The sequence below is a fragment of the Drosophila virilis genome, chromosome 4 (assembly GCF_030788295.1).
Source record: "Drosophila virilis strain 15010-1051.87 chromosome 4, Dvir_AGI_RSII-ME, whole genome shotgun sequence".
Taxonomy (NCBI): domain Eukaryota; kingdom Metazoa; phylum Arthropoda; class Insecta; order Diptera; family Drosophilidae; genus Drosophila; species Drosophila virilis.
Genome location: NC_091546.1, coordinates 27,149,427 through 27,169,131, shown reverse-complemented (window position 1 = coordinate 27,169,131; position 19,705 = coordinate 27,149,427). Strand labels below are relative to the sequence as shown.

The 19,705-nt window shown below is 37.4% G+C and overlaps 2 protein-coding genes across 3 annotated transcripts in view; one reads left to right on the top strand and one right to left on the bottom strand.

The window, feature by feature from the left end:
- Window positions 1-19,705, top strand: part of beat-Ib (beaten path Ib) — a 189,186-nt gene that overhangs the window by 78,962 nt on the left and 90,519 nt on the right. The gene's annotated exons all lie outside the window — the stretch shown is intronic.
- On the bottom strand, window positions 16,200-16,918 carry LOC6634260 (dynein axonemal light chain 1). The gene has a single exon (XM_002057506.4). The coding sequence runs from the start codon at window positions 16,828-16,830 to the stop codon at window positions 16,282-16,284; it is 549 nt and encodes a 182-aa protein (XP_002057542.1). The 5' UTR covers window positions 16,831-16,918; the 3' UTR covers window positions 16,200-16,281.

The following is a 19,705-nucleotide window of genomic DNA, read 5'->3' as shown; positions in this document are numbered from 1 at the left end:
CTCTAATGATATGACTAACGTTGACAGCACGTCATTCGCATTCAGATTGCCTGCTGGTGTGTGTGTGTGTGTGTGTGTGTGCATACACATTCGCAGTGTGTATTCTGTTTGGGGAATAAATTGTTAATTATTATTTGAAAAGAGTTACAGCGCATTTTCACAGCGCTGATGAGGGCCCGAGCCCAGACCAGGACCCGGACCCGGACCCGGACCAGGCTCAGGCTAAAGTCGGCAGCCGCTTTCGCTTTTATGCGCGCCAGGGCTTTTGTGAGATACTGCGGTTGACTGCCAGGCCTCAGTTGCATGCACATTTGAATCTAAATTTCTATGGAGCCAGCGCTGGGCGGTAGTCAGGGGCAGGTTGACGGCGGTTTGGTGTGTAGGTCGGTCGGTTGGTTGGTCGGTCGGTCGGTCGGTCGGTCGGGGCTGTCTAAATTAACATTCGTTCGCGCCCAGGATCTGTGCATTAATGTGCCCTCAATTCTTACCATATGCGTGTGCTCATTTCGAATGCGCATTACAACAACAACAATTGTAACAAGCACAACTTTTGCAGTTTGTTGTGTCAATTGAAATGCAACAGCATCAGCAGGCAGGAGCTGCAGCGAGCAGAGTTTGTCCCGCTGCTGCTGGTAAATTAAAAAAAAAAAGAAAGACTGTGTAGCATACATGGCGTATGTGTAATATTTTTATTACACTTGCCTTCTAATTAGGCAAGTCAGCTGTCAGCTTGTCAGTTACTCTGAATGTGAACTGTGCCACTGGGCGGCAGCTTAGCTTAGCTCAGTTTGTGCTCTGGTTTTGGAATTTGCATTTGCATTTGCTTTCAACTAATTTGCTTGGCTTCGTTTCAGCTGTTGATTAATTTGCAGTGTATTTGGGCCAGGCGAGCAATTGCAGTCATGTGGAGCAGCTTTCATAGTTCATTTCTATCAACATTATCTTGCAAGAATATACAACATTTGAATGTGTAGAATTGCAATTATGATATTGATTGAAGAATGATACATATAATGGATAAGGCATTGCTAATAGTGTCTAATAGTCTAATTCCACTATGATCGCCATGTGTTACTTTTTGCGAATTTGTCCGGATGGCCATTTAAAGATTTTAATATCAAATATAAATTAATTTATGTATTTTATCTATTTTTTTTTTTAATTTATTATATTTCTGTGTGTTTTTTTTTTTTTAATGCTATTTGATTTTATTCAATTTATCTGGCTTAATTTTTTTTACTAAGACATTTCTTGCTGTTTGTATTTTGAATTATTTGCTTTTAATTTTCTTTTCCTATGATCAAAATGAGTATTTCCTTTTGAGCTAACGACTTACATATTTAGGCAGTGTCTAATGAGCTGTTGCTCTCAAGCGTCCAATGCAAGCAACTTTGAAAGTTAAATCCCCATACATGATTTTGCAATTCCACAACTTAAACATTACCGCGAAAATCGATTTCAATTCAATTTGTTTGATTGGCGCCGCGTTTAGATCAAACGAACTAAATGCCAGCCACGTTCGAAACTAAAATATACCCACACACACACCCACACACACACACACACACACACACATACTGTGAGTCATACGGCCCACACTCGCACGCACACATACACACTGTTTTGGTTGCAATCACGAAAATGGCCGGGCAATAATTGCGCGTGTCGTTGGCTGCAAACTGGAACTGTTGCTACCTGTTTCACATGTGAAATTAGCTTAAAATGGCTGACGCTAATGTGCAAACAGCCCCAAACCCTTGACACCCGCCCCGAGCAGCAAGTCGGGCGCCCACAGCTTATCCCCTAGCCCCCTCCCTCCCCTTCACCATTCGACTTGCGCATTAATGCCTTTTGATCTGCACCCAAAATGAGAGCCGGCAAACTTTTCAACGTACGTGTCTGGTGACGCCAAAAAGTATGCAATGCTTCGTTTCGTTAGGGAAAGCGCGTTAAGCACACACACACCCACACAGAAGGTCGGCAAGTCTCTTCACGCTTTTGAGTCTCTGCTTTTTCTCTGTTCAGCTGACATCTCGCCAGACGCAGCAACTTTCAATTAAACGCAATACTCCGGCCAACAAGTGAATTTTAGCCATCAAAGCCGTGAAAAAGATACCGCAAACGAGCTCAGTGTACCATTTTATAAAGCGTAAAATTGTGGCATTTTGAATTTGTGCTGCGCTTTGTGACTGGCTTAGAATACGGATCGAAAACGGAAAATATAATATGATACGAAAGAAAAAAGGACGGAATAGAGAACCGAAAAGAAGAAGAGAAATAACTGAATCGAAAGAAAACACAAGAACATAATGGAACAAAAATAAAAGAAATAATTAGAGCAGAACAAAAATGAGAAGATCCGAACATAGGATACAATAAATAAAAGAAGTATGTATCCAAATACATACAAACATGTACATGATAAAACTTAAGTATTAAAAAACTATAAATATTGTATAAAACATCAGAAAAATAAAATTAAGTAATAAATAATTAATCATAAACAATAAATAATAAATAATTAATAATAATTAAAAAATAAAAAATGAATAATAAATAAATAAATAGGAGAATAAATATAAAAAACATAAAACGTAAGTTAAAAAATTATATAGTTGGCTGGTTCGAGGTAAAAAATATATATATAGGAATGCCTAGGGCAAACTGTGCTCAAATATTGAATTCCAAAAAAAATGTTAATAAAAATACAGTTCCATTAAGTGCACTTATATTGAAAGAATAAATATATAAACAAATAGTTAACTACATGATGATATGGTTGATAAAGTAATATTTATATAACAACAGAGAGAATAGTTGAGGAAAATATAAGATATAAATAAAAATGAATATAATAATAATATTAAAAGAATCAAATGTAAAGAATTTAAGCAAGCAAAACAAAAAGGAAAAGAAAAAATACAGTTCTTCAAAATACATTTTATGCATTTATTTATAAATCTTATATTAGCACAACATAATGTTCATAAACGCAGTCCACGTCAAATTTAATTATAATTTAATCACCCATAAACAAGTTGCCAAGCCCAATTGTATCAGAGCCTTTCTTTTTGATATTGTCATAAAATATTTATCATTTATTGAATCTTTTACACAAGGCAGACTTTATATTGAGTTCCATGCTTCATACCCAACCTAAAATCATGTTAGGCATTAATAAACAAATTGAATATAAGGAAATTCAATAAGTTCGTTTAAGGTTTAAAGTGCTTAAAAAACGCAGTAACTGAAGCATATTAGTGTATTTTAAATTTCACCTACCATAGATAATATTCATATCGTATTTTTATTGCCATTGCCGGCTTTATTATGGCCGTTTAGCGTTTTTTTTTATGGCCTGGACTGGGCACTATAGGCTGCCGCCTGCCTGCTGCGCATTTTATTGCATTGCATACCATGCCCGAATGGCTTGGGGAGAGGAAGGTGAGGGTGAGAATGAGGTTTTGGAGGTAGGGTAGCGTAACGGGGTCATTTGCTCTGTTGGCTTTTTGAAAGCCATAAAAATCGAATGACGGCGGTCGACGCAAAACAAATCGATTTGTTAAATTGCAGTGCAAAGTACAAGTGGATTCAGCAAGCGCTGGTTAGAGGGGAGCGTATGTGAGCGGCCATGTGGTGTTACACATCCTGCCATTTTGATGCCCGCTCCCTCCCCGTCCAACAACAGTGGCTATGTATTTCCATTTGTTCAGGCTGTCTGCTGTATTGTCTAGCCAGGACATTTTATGGCTAACAAAATTGCATATTTAAAATATTTATTTAATTTAATTTCATTATTATCATTTTTAAATAAGCCAATTTTTTTGTACTACAATATAATTTTAATGCTGCATAAAGCACGAGCCCTACCGACCTGCTTGAATATCGGTTACAGTTCTTTCCGAACTGTGGGCGTGGGAGCCACGTTCTGCGGTTTTGGTGGTTCAACAATTGTGTGTTCGCTGGTTGCACGCACCAAGAAGCGCGGCCACCAAATGCGACTCCTTGTTTTGTTTTTCGGTATTTCTATAGTTTACATTATTGCACGAAAAACTGAACAACGAACAACTAATGTTAACATGCGACAAAAAGTTTAAATTGCACTTTGTGCGGCGTCGCAAAAAAATAATTAGTTACGTGATGTTTAATGACGGACTGGAATATTTAATATTTAATAATCTATTAAATTGTCGCTGTTCGAAAGTCAAATGGATTTAAGAACAAGAAAAATGATAGAAATTAACGTAGAGCAAACCAAAAGATAAATAAATATTAAAAGAAAATATTAGTTTGGGAAATTGAGTCAAAAAAAGGAAAGGGTTTTTCAAGCAACCTATTTCTTATGCCGAACCATTTTTATGAGCACTTATTGTCCCAATTTTAAGCAAATAAAGAATAAACCGATAATAAAACATTATACATTTTTATATGTATTTATTTAATTAATTTAAAATTAATTTTACGGCAAGAAATTGCATTCATTTATTCATATATTTTAAGCACACGCAATTTATTTAATAATTATTCAAAAATAATAAGAAGGTAACTGTAATCAATGTAAATAGTCGTTTTTAAAATGATGAAAATTACTTTCTATATAATAATTCATATATAATAATGTGTTTATTGTTTTTAATAATTATTATAATTAACGATTTCTATTTTCTCTTACTTGCGTATATTATTTTATTTATTTTGTATCTATGTTTTAGCTTTAAGTTAAAAAGTTTGTTTAAAATAATTACAAATATGTCAATGTTTATTTATATTTTTTTTTTACTTTTATTCAGTTTACTTAAATGAGATCTCAGCTTAGGCAACTGTCTGATTACTTTGCCACTACTCAAGTCCAGTTAAAGGACTTGCACATTTCTTGGGGCGATGTGAATCAACTCTGGAGACATTCGGTTTATTTGAAATTTGTAGTCTCATAATAATATTCTAATGTAGCATAGCAGCTGCCAGTTTCATGCCATTTGGTCTCTGGGCACTGAGCCTTGTCTCTGTGTCAGTTTCGCCTTCAGCGCATGACCACAAAAACCATCTCATTTATCCATGAAAATCTTGTGGCAGCACAAAAAGGAACCTGTGCGCCGTATCCTTTTCATTTTCAACCAACCACAAAACACATTTCGCTTTCATTTCATTTCAAAAATCCGTCCGAGAGAAAGGCAGAATTAAAAGCAGAAAAAAAAATATGAAATCGAGCAAATGAAAATGAAAATGATGAAAATGCAACTAATTCCTGACGGCTTATGGTTATTATACGTTCAGGCTCGAGCGCTAGCTACACTCTATAAGCTGTGGGGGCGTGGCTTCCGGTTTTGTGGCTATAATTTTTATTTTATTTTTGCCAAAAGACATTTAATGCAAACAGCTGAACCTGTAGCCGAGAGAGTTGAGTCAGAGATTAACCTTCAACGTCGCTCAGCTGTATATCATTTAATTTTGCGGTAAGCTTAAAATCCAAGCAATCTGCCAAGCTCCCCCTCTTTAAAAATGTAAGCCCAAAAGCAGCTCAAAAGGTACGAATATAGTTTGAATAGGATTCGCTCAAGGTTGAAATGCGACCCAAATTCCAAGGGTTTGTTGGAATACTCTGTTGCAGCGGAAAATGGGCAAGACAAAATGTTTTCTGAGATTTGTATCCATAAAATGATATAGGAAAGTATATAAATCAAAAAACTTGACACCTTATTGAATGCTTCAATATAGTCATAATATATTCAAAAGTGTCTACTAAAATCGTGTATTTAAGGAATTAACTGCGAAATCACGCCACATCAGCTCGGTGTTGGATATCTTCCAGTCTATATCTTCTAGTCTATTTTGTTTTTTTTTCTTTCAAGCTTTGCCCTTTTGTAATGCGCTGCTGAAAGGTCAAAACTGGAGCTACGCATTTATAGATTGCGTGCTTAGTGTGCTGTGTTTTAATTAGAAAGAGAATTGCCTTTGCCTAAAATGGAGAGCTGTGAGCGAATGGGTGAAACACTTGTTGAAGTTGGCCAAAGTTTAAGGCCTGTCTGTGCCTGGTCTTAACTGACAGACAAACCATATTAACAATGCCATTCAAACTGCATAAATCAGCATTCAAATTAGAAATTAGACAAGACACAGACATGCACACGCATATACACACACACGCACACTGCCAGCCACTGCGTCCAGATTCGAGAGCTATTCAGACTAAACTCATCTAGAACAGCCACTTGAGGTTAGCTCTCAGCCCCCTTCCGTCTTTTCACAGATCTGGCAGCAGTGCCCGCTTGCACTCTTCCGCTCCCCCTCTCTCTGTGTCTCTGTGTCTCCCCCTCTGTTTTGTATCTGCAACTCATTCGAGGCACACTCGTCAGCGCACTCATTATTAGGCTCAAGTGCAAATTAGTGTGTTTGTTAGTGGGTTATTAGGTTCTCCTGAGCCGCCTTATTCACTGTTTTCCCTCGCACCCTACACTCGCCCCGTTGCCTACATAACACCTCTACATGCCCCTGCATCGAAGCATCCGCTTTTGTTATGCCAACTAAATGAGTTTCTGCTGTACGAAAATGTTCGCTTGTTTGTCTGCACAGTAAAACTTGAGTCTACAAATTTTATTTCATTGTTTTTCGAGTGCGCTCACAGCTTACAAAAACAGCAACAACAACAGAACCAGCAGCAGAAATAGACGAATCCTGTGCTGTGTGGGCGTCGTTGCTGGCCTTTGTGTGGGCGTGGCGTTGGTACTGCTCATTGTACTTGAATAGTTTTTGCCATCATCGTTTGCGTCGTCGAATGGGCAAAGTTTACGCAATTAACATGAAAATATATGCATACCCATACAGACACCCGCTCACACTGATACACACTTATGCAGCTAAACCAGCTAATGCAAAAAAATGTGCTGCCTACTTTTGGGAGAGGCGCATAAAAAATTAATTTAAATCAATTTGGGCAACAAACCGGAAGTTGGCCCAACGATAATAATGAAAAAGTATGCATAAAATCACCTTAATTATGGTTAACATCCGTTCATACCCGCCACAACCCGCGCTTGCCACACCGCAAACAATTTGGCAGTGCGCGGCATAATAAAAATTCAATCAGTACACAGAAAATAAAGCACATAAAAAATGAAAGCAAGAACTGACCCAAAACTCTCAACGAGCTGCCCAAAATGACATTAATTTACACATCAACGATGCGCAAAAGGACGAAGAAGTCCAGCCAGGCTCGCTGTGTGCGGGTGTGTGGGTGTGTATGAGTGGCGGGAGTGGCCGGTTGAGGCAGTAGCCGGCAAACAGGACATCAACAAGGAAATGTTCGAAACGCGGCCGATCAGATGACAAAGCGTGTTAAAAGGCACATAAAAAAAGGGGCAGAAGGAAAGGAATGAAAAATAAAAAGAACACAAATTTGAAGCGTTTACCGAAATTGACAAGCACACACATTTCATAAAGCCAAAATGTATTTTCAGTAATGTTTTAAATTTCTGCAGAAATAAAGAAGAAATGAATATTCATTTAAAATTATAGAGTATATTAGCTTTAAGCAGAGACTCAAAATAATTTCCGTTGCTGCGGCAAACGCTTCTAACCCAGCTTATGGTTGAAGATTTCACATGTTTTATGTTTATTTTGAAAATGGTAAATATTTTCGTGATCACCACAAATAGCCGAGTCGACAACCGTCTGTCTATCCGTCCGTATGTATGAACGTAAGGATCTCAGAACCTGTAGAAGCTAGAGACTTAAAAATGCCCTCCTACTTCTCATGCAGTGCAAGTTTCTATCCGATAATCGATGAATTTCCCCGCTTCCTATTGATAAATATCGATATAAATTTCCTGTTTTTTGAGCACATTTCTTCGGTTTTTTACTCAGAGTAAACAAATATGACTTCTAACTTCTAGTATTACCATTATAGGAATGGCCTGACTGAATGACCTCGCAGATCATTTTATTTCACCATCGTTCTCGTTTTTCTTATGCTCGTGTCAGAGCGAGAGTAAGAGCATCGAATGTTTCGCTCTCTTAGCGAAGCCTTCGATGTGATTACAGTTATATTAACAGTGGGACACTTAATGCTATATCACAGTAGAATCTTACATGCTAAATTCCGTTCTCCCCAACCCTAACGCGAGCTGCATTTTGTTGTGGTAAAAGAAGGTTCAGGGTGTCCCCTTGTCCTCCAAACGAAAGCACTCTTACTTACTGGTATGCCTGTTTGTTAAACAGCTAACTTGCTTAAAAAAAATAAACGGTTCCAAATTTCGATTTGAAGCCTTGGTTAATTTTGCTGACTGTAGAGTTGGCTTAGAATTTCAAGTACAAAGAGATATTCACACAACATATACCAGGCTTTAACAACAAATATTAGAATGTTACAGGAGTAGCGAGTTACGACAATGCAGCAACGTCTAAGCTCACTGTGAAAACTACTTAAATGAATGTCTAAGCAAATCAACTGCAGGATATTCAGGAAGGCATAACAATAGCAAGCAGGGCAGGGTGGCAACCCTGGTCTGTTCGTGCCATAAACGCCAAGACAAGCAAATCAAGCAACTTGCCACTAATCACAAAGGCGAGCCGCAAGGCGAATGAACAAACAAAATGGCGCACAGCTGCCCCAGCAGAGAATGTCTGCGTGCATGAGTTCGAGTCCGTGTGTGTGTGTGTGTGTGCGTGTGTTAGTGTGCAAGCACGCTCGCTCGGGTATATGCATAATTGAATTTGATAGCCCAAAAGATTGTTATTGCTAGAGATTTGTGTGGTAAGCGTGTCGAGAGCTGAGTGAGTTTTCCAACAGCTGCTGCCGCTGCTCTGCCTCTTCTTCTTCTTCTTGTTCTTATTTTTGAGCTCTATTTACTCTGTGGCAGGCGCAGCTAAATACAAATATTGCCTAAGCCTTTGCCCAAAAACCAAATTAATGCCAGGCTACTTTCAAGCAATTTGTAACTGCAGCTTCTTCCGATCTCAAAATTTATCAGCTAGACGACAGTTTGTTTCTCCGATTTTTTTGCCTGCATTGTGGAAACGACACATAAACACATCCGGCACACACAATTAATCAGAGAGCATTAATTATTGTAGGCAGGTTTAAATGTAGTGTGTGTATGTACTAGCCGGCAGGGCCAAGGGGCTGGGTTTATGCAATGCCGGAAATTAAACATACGCCATGTAGGCCAACAAAAAGACGGAAGCTTATTGTTATGCAGCAAATGTGCGCAGAGGCTGAGAAGCAAGCGATTTTCGTAAGGCGATGAAAATATTTTGGGAAAACAAAATTTTAATATTTGAATATAAAAAACTGCTTATGAGGAAGCAACACACCATCGACAGCAGCAACAGCAACAACAAAACGAGCTTCAGGCTTAAATTAAATAAAAGCAGAGTGAATATTAGTTGGACATGTGGCAGCAATTGACAGGCTAAAGAATACTCTGTACTGCATGAGTCAGGCGTTCTTATTAAATAAAAATATTGAAATAGAAATGTTGAAAATCGAACGAGTTTTTTATTGAATTTCTTAGTATACAGAAATGAAATAAAAGTAAGCAATAAAAAAGGTAGGATATGCTAGGTCCGCAATTGTTGTGAACTTTTTCTTACAGTTATCAAGAGACAAATAGGCGATAGACATATACCTTCTTAGATCTATGTATTTCGATCTATTAATTTATTAAAGTAAAAATTAATTAATGCATTTATTAGATTATAGTATAATATGAAAATTATTATTTATATATAACTTTTAAAAAAATTATTAATTATTGTATTTTATAAATTTTTATATAATATATTATATATTTTTTTAATCAAAATATACGGAATTTTATTTTTTGGTCACATAAATAAGAAAACACGCAAAATCATTATTAGTAATATGATTAACGCTAACTCCCCAATAAATGAGCATTGAAATATTCATTTAATTTCACAACACTAAAACAATTTTTATTCAGTTTTAATGAGAAGCCATTAGGTAATCGATATGCCAGAGAGACCAATAAATCTGTACGTAACTTAGATCTTAAATATTTAAGAGCATCCCGAAATGTAGGCATGAAGCATAAATCAAAGTTTACTTAATGAAATATCTTAACGTTTTTCAATTGCTAAAGTTTTCTATTAATATTATCGGCCGCAGCTTTTGCAAGTTTTACAGTTCATCTCTTTTTTTCCGTTGCATTATTCTTAGCATAACAAACCGCTCCTAACTACATCCCAGTCAAGGAAAATTTATAATATATGCAAAATTCGACGCAGCGCAGCGACAATTTTAATTTATACACATTTTTTTAGCTTTTGCGGACTGAGTGACTGACTGTGTGACTTCCTGTTGCGAAATGCAGTTCTGTGTGCAGATGGAGCAAAGTTTGCCCAACTTGTTTATGATTTCATGTCAAATACGTGTAGAAGTGGCCGACTGCATGCTGCAGGCAAACAGCCTTAGACTCTGTGCATCTTTTTTTTTTGTGGATGGGGCCTTGGCACGTTGTCGAAGGACCGGGCATAGCAGCAGTTGAAATATCCTACAAGTGCAACTTGTACGACAGGCACGCCCCTATTTGGCACTAGACAACTTTTTTGATTTACTATGTGTGGATGGGTGAAGCGGCATCGTTTGGTGTTGCCGCTGTTGTTGCACGCTTTAAGGCAACCGGAAGTGCAAGTTTATGCTGCATTCTATTCGAAGGATGTGCAACTTCTTGTTGATATGCAAAACTTGATTTTGCTTGCAATGCTGGAAATATGATTAAACTATTTAAATATTTGCACATTAAGTGCTTAAATTGTGAAAATAAAATGTTTACATTTATTTTAAAATATGTAAACTTAATAGAGGAGAAGCTAAAGATATTTAAATTAATGTTGATAAAAATAAAAAATATTCTTTCATCACGTTAAATTGATGTACATATATATATATATGTATATATTAAATATTTTAATATTATCAATTAGTATTGTTTTTAAATTCGTATTTTATCTTTAAGCACCTTTTAAAGTATCAAATATTTCAACTTGAAATGCGCAGAATTCACAATTGCATTTAAAGAGGTGTTGTGCTTTTATTTTCAACAGTTGCAGACGAGCAACCAAAACACACACACACACACACACACACAGTCACTGACAACTTTGTGGCATGCAGCTGCATTAAACCAGCCCGCCCTCAAAGCCCGAACCCGGCCACCAACCTCCCACACTCACAAAACGCAACTTCAAACCAAACACTTTGCATATGTGTATTCTCTACATAAATGCATTTTAAATATATATATATATATGTTTAAAAAAAAAAAACGAGTGCAAAAATATGAAGAAAAAAAAAAACGAATGCGGGAAAAAAATATATGCGAAAAAGAGAAGAGAAATCTTTTATGCGCCTGAAAGCACGCTTCAGTATAATTTGCGGTCATGTTCATTGATCTCCTGGGAAGCATTAAAATTTAATGATTTATATTATGAAAACCGTTGGGGAAAAGCCGGTTGGCAAATGAATTTATGTAATGTCTCTGCTGCGTTGCACGCTTTAAGGGGTTAACATTGTGAAATTAACAACAATTTGACTTATGCGCGGGCGTAAATGCCAGCACACACACAGACATGCCAAGCACACGCACACAAAGAGGCCACAATAGCTGCGCCCAAAAGTATGCTAAACAGCCCAAACGAAGCCAGCAAAAGTCATAATTCAGCTAGGAATAGAGGGAGCGGTCGCCAGGCGGACTGAAGTTGGGGCTGGGGTTGGTTTTGGGCAAAACTTGGCGAAAGGTAGCGAGAAATGTGAGTTTTGGTCCCGCCTGCAACTATTAATCAGGCTTTAATTGTTTTGCGTGTGAGCGTGTGTGTGTGTGTGTTGTTGGTTACATTTGTGTGGGCCAAACAGTCAGACAGACAGTTAGACAGTCGGACAGACTGAGACAGCAAACCGTAACAGACAGAGAGACACACATGCGCGCTCAGTTGAGGCCCATGCATCATGCGGCCAAAATCTTTTTGTAATCTCTGGCATTTGTCTGGATTTTTCGTAAAGTCTTTGAATAGATTTATGCCCCTCTGACAGGCACAAGATGTGTGCTTCTTGTGTCGCGTGTAGCTATAGCTTAAAGTGTCTTAAAGATACGGCTACTGGCAAAAACTTACAAGCGATATATTCTAAACTTCTCGATTTCTGTTTTTATCATCAGCAACTTGACAGTGTGTACAGTGTTCTGCAATGAATTGCAAATGTTCTATAAAATGAAGGAATTCAAGAGCTAATATCGAAAATACAAATAAATTGTTCTAGATGTTTCTCCCCAACTTAACGACACTTTCGATAACTGCTTTAGCTTTACAAGCCGATTCGATAACCGATTTATAAAAAAATTGACAATATATTCGAATTTTGAAATTAAAACTCTACTGAGAGAAAACTTACATGTTTTTTATTAAGAGAAAACTTTGGTGTTTTGTTTTTGTTTTCAGCTGGTTAAATTTAGTTTACTCAAAATTTAAGCGAACAACAATATCATTATACTTCTTAGGCTCATAACACTTTTCGATAACACCCATTATGTTGCTGTGTCAACTCTAGCAACTACACCTCCTACCAGTAGCATCTGCGAAAATATTATTGCACAAATCTAAAATGCCAAATGCCAAATTCTATGTAAAGGCTTATAGAAAATGTATGCTACAAGTTTTAATGCCTCGGTGAAAACTCTTGTAGTTGTGTTGTTGTTATTGCTGCTGGCAACTCTCTGTCTGTGACAACGGCAAACGCACACAACACTTGCCGAGAGTACACCCAGTGCAAGTTGAAGTGGTTTTTGCGCTGCGGTTGCACAATCGTCTGTGTTTGTGTTCGGTTCTTTTGCAAGTATTTTTTGTTTTGTTTTGTTCGTTTTGTATATTTTTTGTTTTTACGTTCATGTCTGCACAGGCTGCGGTCAAGGGTTGTGTTGGTGTTGCCAAAGTGTTGCCATATATTCTAAATATGTTGGTTGCTTGTTCGGTGCGCCGTTGACCAGTTGGCTATGGCCACTTGGCTGGCCAGATGGCCAGCTGGCGAGCAGTTTGCTGGAGCTGAATCTCTGGGCTGGTGGGCGGCACAATCCACATGAAAGTGGCCAAAACGACAGTTAAACGCAAAAGCGGCTAAAGCGGGCTCTAAAAACCACTTGGCAACTAAACGCGTGATTTATGCCGCAACTATGATAAGAGCTGGCAGGGTACAAGCCGGCCTTAAAGGTGCAACAAATGGAGAAAACGGGAGATGTACTAAAAAATTACAAAAGAAGTTTATTTTACATAAGCTAGCAAATTTTAAAATGGGCTCTCACACAAGCCAGTTAAATTCTAAAACCTATTGGCGAAAACAATAAGCAATATTTAGAAAATTCCGAAATAAAAATTCAAGTCTGCTTACAAAAGCAAGAAAATAACATATTTATTTTAAATGCCCTTGCAGAGGGTTTTATAATTTTGTCATGAAATATGTAACGCATACAAGGAGATATTTCCGACCCCATAAAGTTTATATATTTTTTTTTAGTATCAACAGCCGCGTCGACAGCCGTCTCTCTTTCTGTCTTTGTGAACCAGTCTGTCAGTTTTGAAGCAATCTTAACGAAACTTTGCAGAAGTCCCTCTTTCTTTTGCACGCAGCACACATGTCAAAACCAGCTGGATCGGACCACTATATCATATAGCTGCCATAGGAATGATCGGTCGAAAATCCTGGATGGAAAACTTTTCTGTTTATCAAGATATTTTCACCAAACTCGGCATTAACTATTTTCCCTGTGCTTCTTAGATACGGGTAAAGCACTATGAGCATTATGAAAAGGTTCAGTCTGCAAGGGTATTAGATCTTCGGCGTGCCCAAGATAGCCTTTCTTTCTCGCTGAACTTAGTTCTAGATATTATATAGTTTAGAAGAAATTAAATTAAATCGATGAAATAAACCTAATTTATTGTGCATTAAATTATGAACTCGTATACATCTTCTATATCAATATTGTAATAGGACAAATAGAGAGTTGTGTAAGATAAGACACATGCTGTTAAGTAGTAATAAGGAATTGTTGTTGAGCAAAGCGGACAAGAAGAACGTTTTGAGAGAAAGGATAGAGTAAAAGAATATACATAAAATATAATTTATAATAATCAACGTTATGAAATGTAAGAAAAATCATCCTGACATATTTTCCTGCACATTGAAATTAATAATAAATTAATAAATAAACAATAAAGTAATAAATACAAAGTAATACCCGCATAAGCATAGATGCTTTTTTATTTTTGGCATTAGAAGTGTTCCAATAAATTAAAGGTTCATTTTCTATATTTTATTTTGTTTTAAGTTGATATATAACTGGCATTGTAATCAGTATTAGGCCATGTCCGCAATAATCCTACCTAGTTAGGTATATTAGGCTCAGTTAGCTTAGGTGTAGTTACATAATGTTACGCTTGGATCCGAGATCAGAAAGAACCGATCGATTAAATAATTTAATGAATGCAAGGAATTATTCTGTGTAAATTAGTGTTTTTATATGAATTTATAATTTATTGGATACAATTTTTGTTAAAGATAAACATTATAAATACAAATTGAACATAAGTATGTTAACATTTGTAACATTTCCTTCTTTGCAAGAGTATTTAATCAGCATGAACCAGAGCATAATATAATATGCCCTCACCTATAACTTGCATAAAACCCCATACATTAATTCATATATTAGAAAGACATACGAGAAGTGATTATATAATAAATATAATATAAAAAAACTTTAGCTCCATTGGTTTTGGTCTGTGTATTCGAAATGTTCAGACTGTCTGCCTATGGCCAATAAGGCAACATTTTATTTGTTTTGTGCGCATAAATAATCAGAAACACAGAGCCGCCCAAAGGGAGAGGGCAGCGCGTTGGTTGGTAAAGGGCAGACAACTTGGCAAACAAACCGAAACCAAAATACTTATATATGGCAATGTGAATCTGTACAGGAGATAAAAACGTTTAATAAAAACATAAAAACAATCTGGGGGAAAAAAACGAGATATTACGAAAACTGCCAGACACCAAAATTTAATGTTTACTTTATGCCTTTTCATCAATTTTGTTGGTGTTATTTGACTAATATTCATTTTAATTTAAGCATAGCTGTATTTTATCCGCCATAAAAACAGACAATTGATTTTGGCTAGGAAGTGCAGATAAAGATAAGTAAAAAGAATAAGATCAGTCTGGAAAATATATATCAGAAATAAGTCTGCAGAAACAAAAATACGCTCAATTAGTTTTATTCCTGGATTTTGAGAAGGCCGCATTTTAGGAGTAAGAAATCATACTGAAGATTTAAAGTACTTAAAGCTTAAAATCTTTATAAGGGAAACCCTAATAAAAGTATTTGAGATCAATAACAAAAAGTAAATAAGAAAGTAATGAAAAAAACTTTTTTGTCAATTTAAAATTCAGATTAAGTCTGACAAGTTTCCTCTGTTGAGTCAACAGCTAGACACTCCAGAGTGTTACACAGTGCGTGATAAAATTATAATACCCGCTGTAAAAGTATAAAAGGCATTTCTTAAGAGCTTGGCTCGACTATTAAATCTAACCGGCCCACGGGTAACCCCATCTTACTTAACCTGCAGGAAAAATGCCAGAGAATGACAGGTAGACATATCCAATGTACAAGCACAAACATTTTTTTGTTAACATGCCACGCCTTCTTTGTGTATGCAAAAATGTGTACTCATTAGATTGGACTAGGTTAAAAATATGCAAACAATGCAAGGCAAAAATTGGATCTGTACTTGTGTCTTGTACAAAGTTGGAAGCGTGGCTAGGGCAGGCGGAACTTGGCACAACAACAACAACCCGTTGAGTGGAAAACAAAGGCGAAAACCTTTCACCTACAATGCTGTTGTGGTTGAGGAGGGGGGCGCCGCACAACAATACAATGGCGCTCATCAGCAGAAACGCAATGAAAATTGGAAAACTCACTCCCGCTCACCCGGACTCGCACTCTCCATTATTGCCAATGTTCAGCAAATGCAAAAGAAATAGCAAATAGAATTGAAAAGAAAATGTTCCACACACACACACACACACACACACTAACAGGGAGCAGAAATCAATGCCAGGTTAGAGCAGACAAGTGCCTAATAGCTTACCTGCCAGCAGGGCTCATTGTTGTTTTGAGGGCGTGGCTGGGTGGTTGGATGTTGGTCATATGCATGAAGATTTGTGGTTGCATCTTTTATTTTTGCACAAACAACGAGAACAACAACTTGAACAGGCCCACTCTAACGTATGAGTGGCTCTCCATCCAGTTTCTTGAGATTGGGCAAACGGCGTATGGCCTCGGCGGTAAAGGCAGCCGGATCCATATTCTCGTTCAATGGATTCCCAACGAATGTTATATCACTAAGATTCGGTGGAACACCCATGCGTCCAAACTCTGACCAATCCTTGATAAGATTGTGCGATATATAGAATACTTTGAGCGCTTTCATAGCCTCGATCGGTTTGATTTTATCTATATTGTTATAGCTAACCCATAGCTCCTCCAAGGTCTCGGCCAGCGTCTCGATGCCATTTAGATTCTTCAGATAGTTGCGCGCCAAGCTAAGCACACGCAAATTTTTCATTCCCGAAATGCCGGTGATTTTCTCAATCATGTTCGAGGAGAGGCTCAGCTTCTGACACTCCACAAGTGTGCTCAGTGTGGGATCCATTTTCTCAATCGGTGGATACTGGAATTGCAAGCCAATATCCTGGGCGGTGATCGCCTCCTGTTTGTTGCGTTCCTCCCAGCGTGCCAGCGCATCCTTAATTGTTGTCGGCTTGGCCATGCTTGTATTCGAATTTAATGCTAGATTTCTCTAGATTCGGGCTTCGTAAGTGTCAACTGGGCAATTCAGGCAATCTTTCTGAGCTGAATACGCTCAGCCAGCTTTAATGTGAATAATCGCATAGCTTTTTATTTTTATTTATTACTCGGAATATTGACAAACTCTATAAGCTTTATTTTCAGTTTATTAAAAGTAATTAACTTTATATAAAATAATATCTATTTCTATATTTTTATTTGTTTCTATTTAACAAAATTATTTACCTACTTTAATTAACAAAAGTGTTGTGCTTCTTAAAAAATTCAAATATGAAACCGATTTCTATTTATACCATAAATTTCTTTACAAATATTTCTTTGCAATCAGTTGACGTCAACAACGAATTTAAAGGCATTACAGAGAATTCGTGTTTATTTTAAATAGGTTTTTTTTTAACAGGTTCCAGTTAAACGATAGGGAGTCTAAGGCACAGAACTCTTTCTGGCCCTTATTCCCTCGCTTGCCGGCGACTAAATGTAATTTATTTATTTGTCTCAATGTTTACTTGGCTTTTGGCTGCTCCCCAAGCTCTGTCTGGCACACGCTGATAACTTCATTGGCGTTGCCTTTTGTTAGAGTCTGGTTGGGGCTGGCTGGGGGTCCTTGGGGTCGGGCTTGGGGTAGCCACCCAACTGGCATATGCCACATAACCGTCTGCGTTATTTAATGTTCTCCTTTTTTTGTGTCATGTATGTCATGTGTATGTGTGCCTTGTGCTTTGTGCCAGAACCCCTGGAGAGTTTATTACACATATTTGAGGTGATAATACAGTTTGCCTTGCCCTTAGTGGATGGGGGCAAACCAGGCTGTTGTGCCGTCTGCCGCCGTTTGTCAGATTTTTTTGTTGCAATCAGACAATTATTTAAATTTTTTTCATTTATTTTTAGCTTTAAATTGAGGCATTTTATTTAAATAATTGTTAGCAGCTGTTATCGCACACAAACTGCAACAAATTTTTGGCCATAAATTATTGAATTTATTGATGCGGCTCCGCAAAAGGAAGACAGAAAAACCTGGACAAAAAAAATAAGTGCCCCACATGCTCATATGGCGCACGTTTTTGATAATCGTCCAGAAATTTGCCAAAACATATTTGACTTATATTTTTTGTAATTTTTCTGGTTGTTTTTTATATTATTTGAGTGCCAAATGAAATTTGGCCGCTCATAAATTGCGTGCTCAATGCGGCAGAACTGACAAACAGAAAAGGAAAGAAAACATTTTTCGAAATGCATACAAAGTCTAATTTATGAATTCAATGGGCGGTCAGCTAGCGACTGGCGAGGTGTAGTCATAGGGTATGTATGACATATAAATTATTGAATCTATAAAGTTCTTTCGAAAACTCAATCATCTTCATGATAATTATTATTATTTTGTTAATAATTATGTATGTTTTTTAATTACTATCAATAATATTATTTAAGAATTATTATATATAATGACTTTATAATTATTTTTATTATTAACATCAGCATGCAGCACCATCTCATCAATGGCTTTAATAATTGGAGTTTCCATCTCTTTGCACGCTCTAGAGCTGCCACTTAGTCGAAAAAGCTTGCTTTGAAGTAACTTTAGGCAATTTGCTTGATTGAAAAACCCAAAGTTTGAGTCCTTCGATGACAACAATGCCATTTTCTTGCGCCTTCGAAATATCCTTTTTGCATGAGCTGTCCCAAATTTTCGTTATCTCCAGTAGGTAATAGGCCAATTCAATGGGCTTGCTTGCGAATGCAGCCAGCAGGCCCAACAATAGCGTTTCCAAAATGCATTTCAACAATTAAACAAGGTTGTTACAAGCTGGGCGAGGGGAAAAAGGTAGCATCGGGCAAGGGGATAGCGAGCCTGCCAACCGACAAGCCCAGCAAGGAACGTTCCATATGGACACATGCATTATCACTCACATGGAACAAACATACGAAACCAAGCATGAGCATCTCCCTCTCTCAGGCTGACTGTGTGTATGCGTGTGTGTGTGTGTGTGTGTCTGTGTGTGTGTGCGCGTGTGTGTGTGGTAGCCCGAGAAGCCACAACATGTCCTGTCATGCAGCACAGGACGTTGCGCAGCGGTAACATGCGGTAAACGTTACAGTTGTTGACAGTCGTGTTTGTACTGTTTAGTTTCAGTTAACAAGCGAGAGGCGACGTAGCCAGAAAAATACATGCAGGGGCATAGAGCGTTTGCTGGCGCGGGTTATGTGGAGGGGATAGCGGGGAGAAGAGTTAATGGAGAAGTGGGAAACAAGCGAACTGTCATATTTTTGGTGCGCAATTTGTTAAATGAATAGCCATTAAATTAAATAGCTTTTTTGTAGTGTTGTAAAATGCAGCAAATACATCAAGCATTTTGTCTGTATACTGCTCTGTCGATTTGCATCTCTCTCTCTTTTTCTCTTTCTGTTTTTACTACTCTTTGAGTTTTTATGATCATTAAGATTAGCCGATAAAAACAGAGCATATAATATTGGATAGTGCGGTTCAACAACAATTTAGCTAGTCTGTATAGCTTTCACGCACGATTCATTATTTGTATACCCTGAACCTGTTAAAAATGGGTAAAAAGGGTATTATGTTTTTGTGAAAATGTATGTAACACGAATCATCTCCGACCCCATAAAGCATATATATTCCTCATCAGCAATGGCCGAGTCGATCTACACATATCCGTCTATCTGTCCGTAAGTCCGTGCGTCTGTCCATATATATGAACGCAAGGATGTAAGAACCTATAAGAGCTAGAGACTAAAATGTTAGCAGTACGTCCTCGTGCCTGCACAGGTCGAGTTTGTTTCCGATAATCGATAATTCACTCCGTTCCAAATAATCCAGCTAG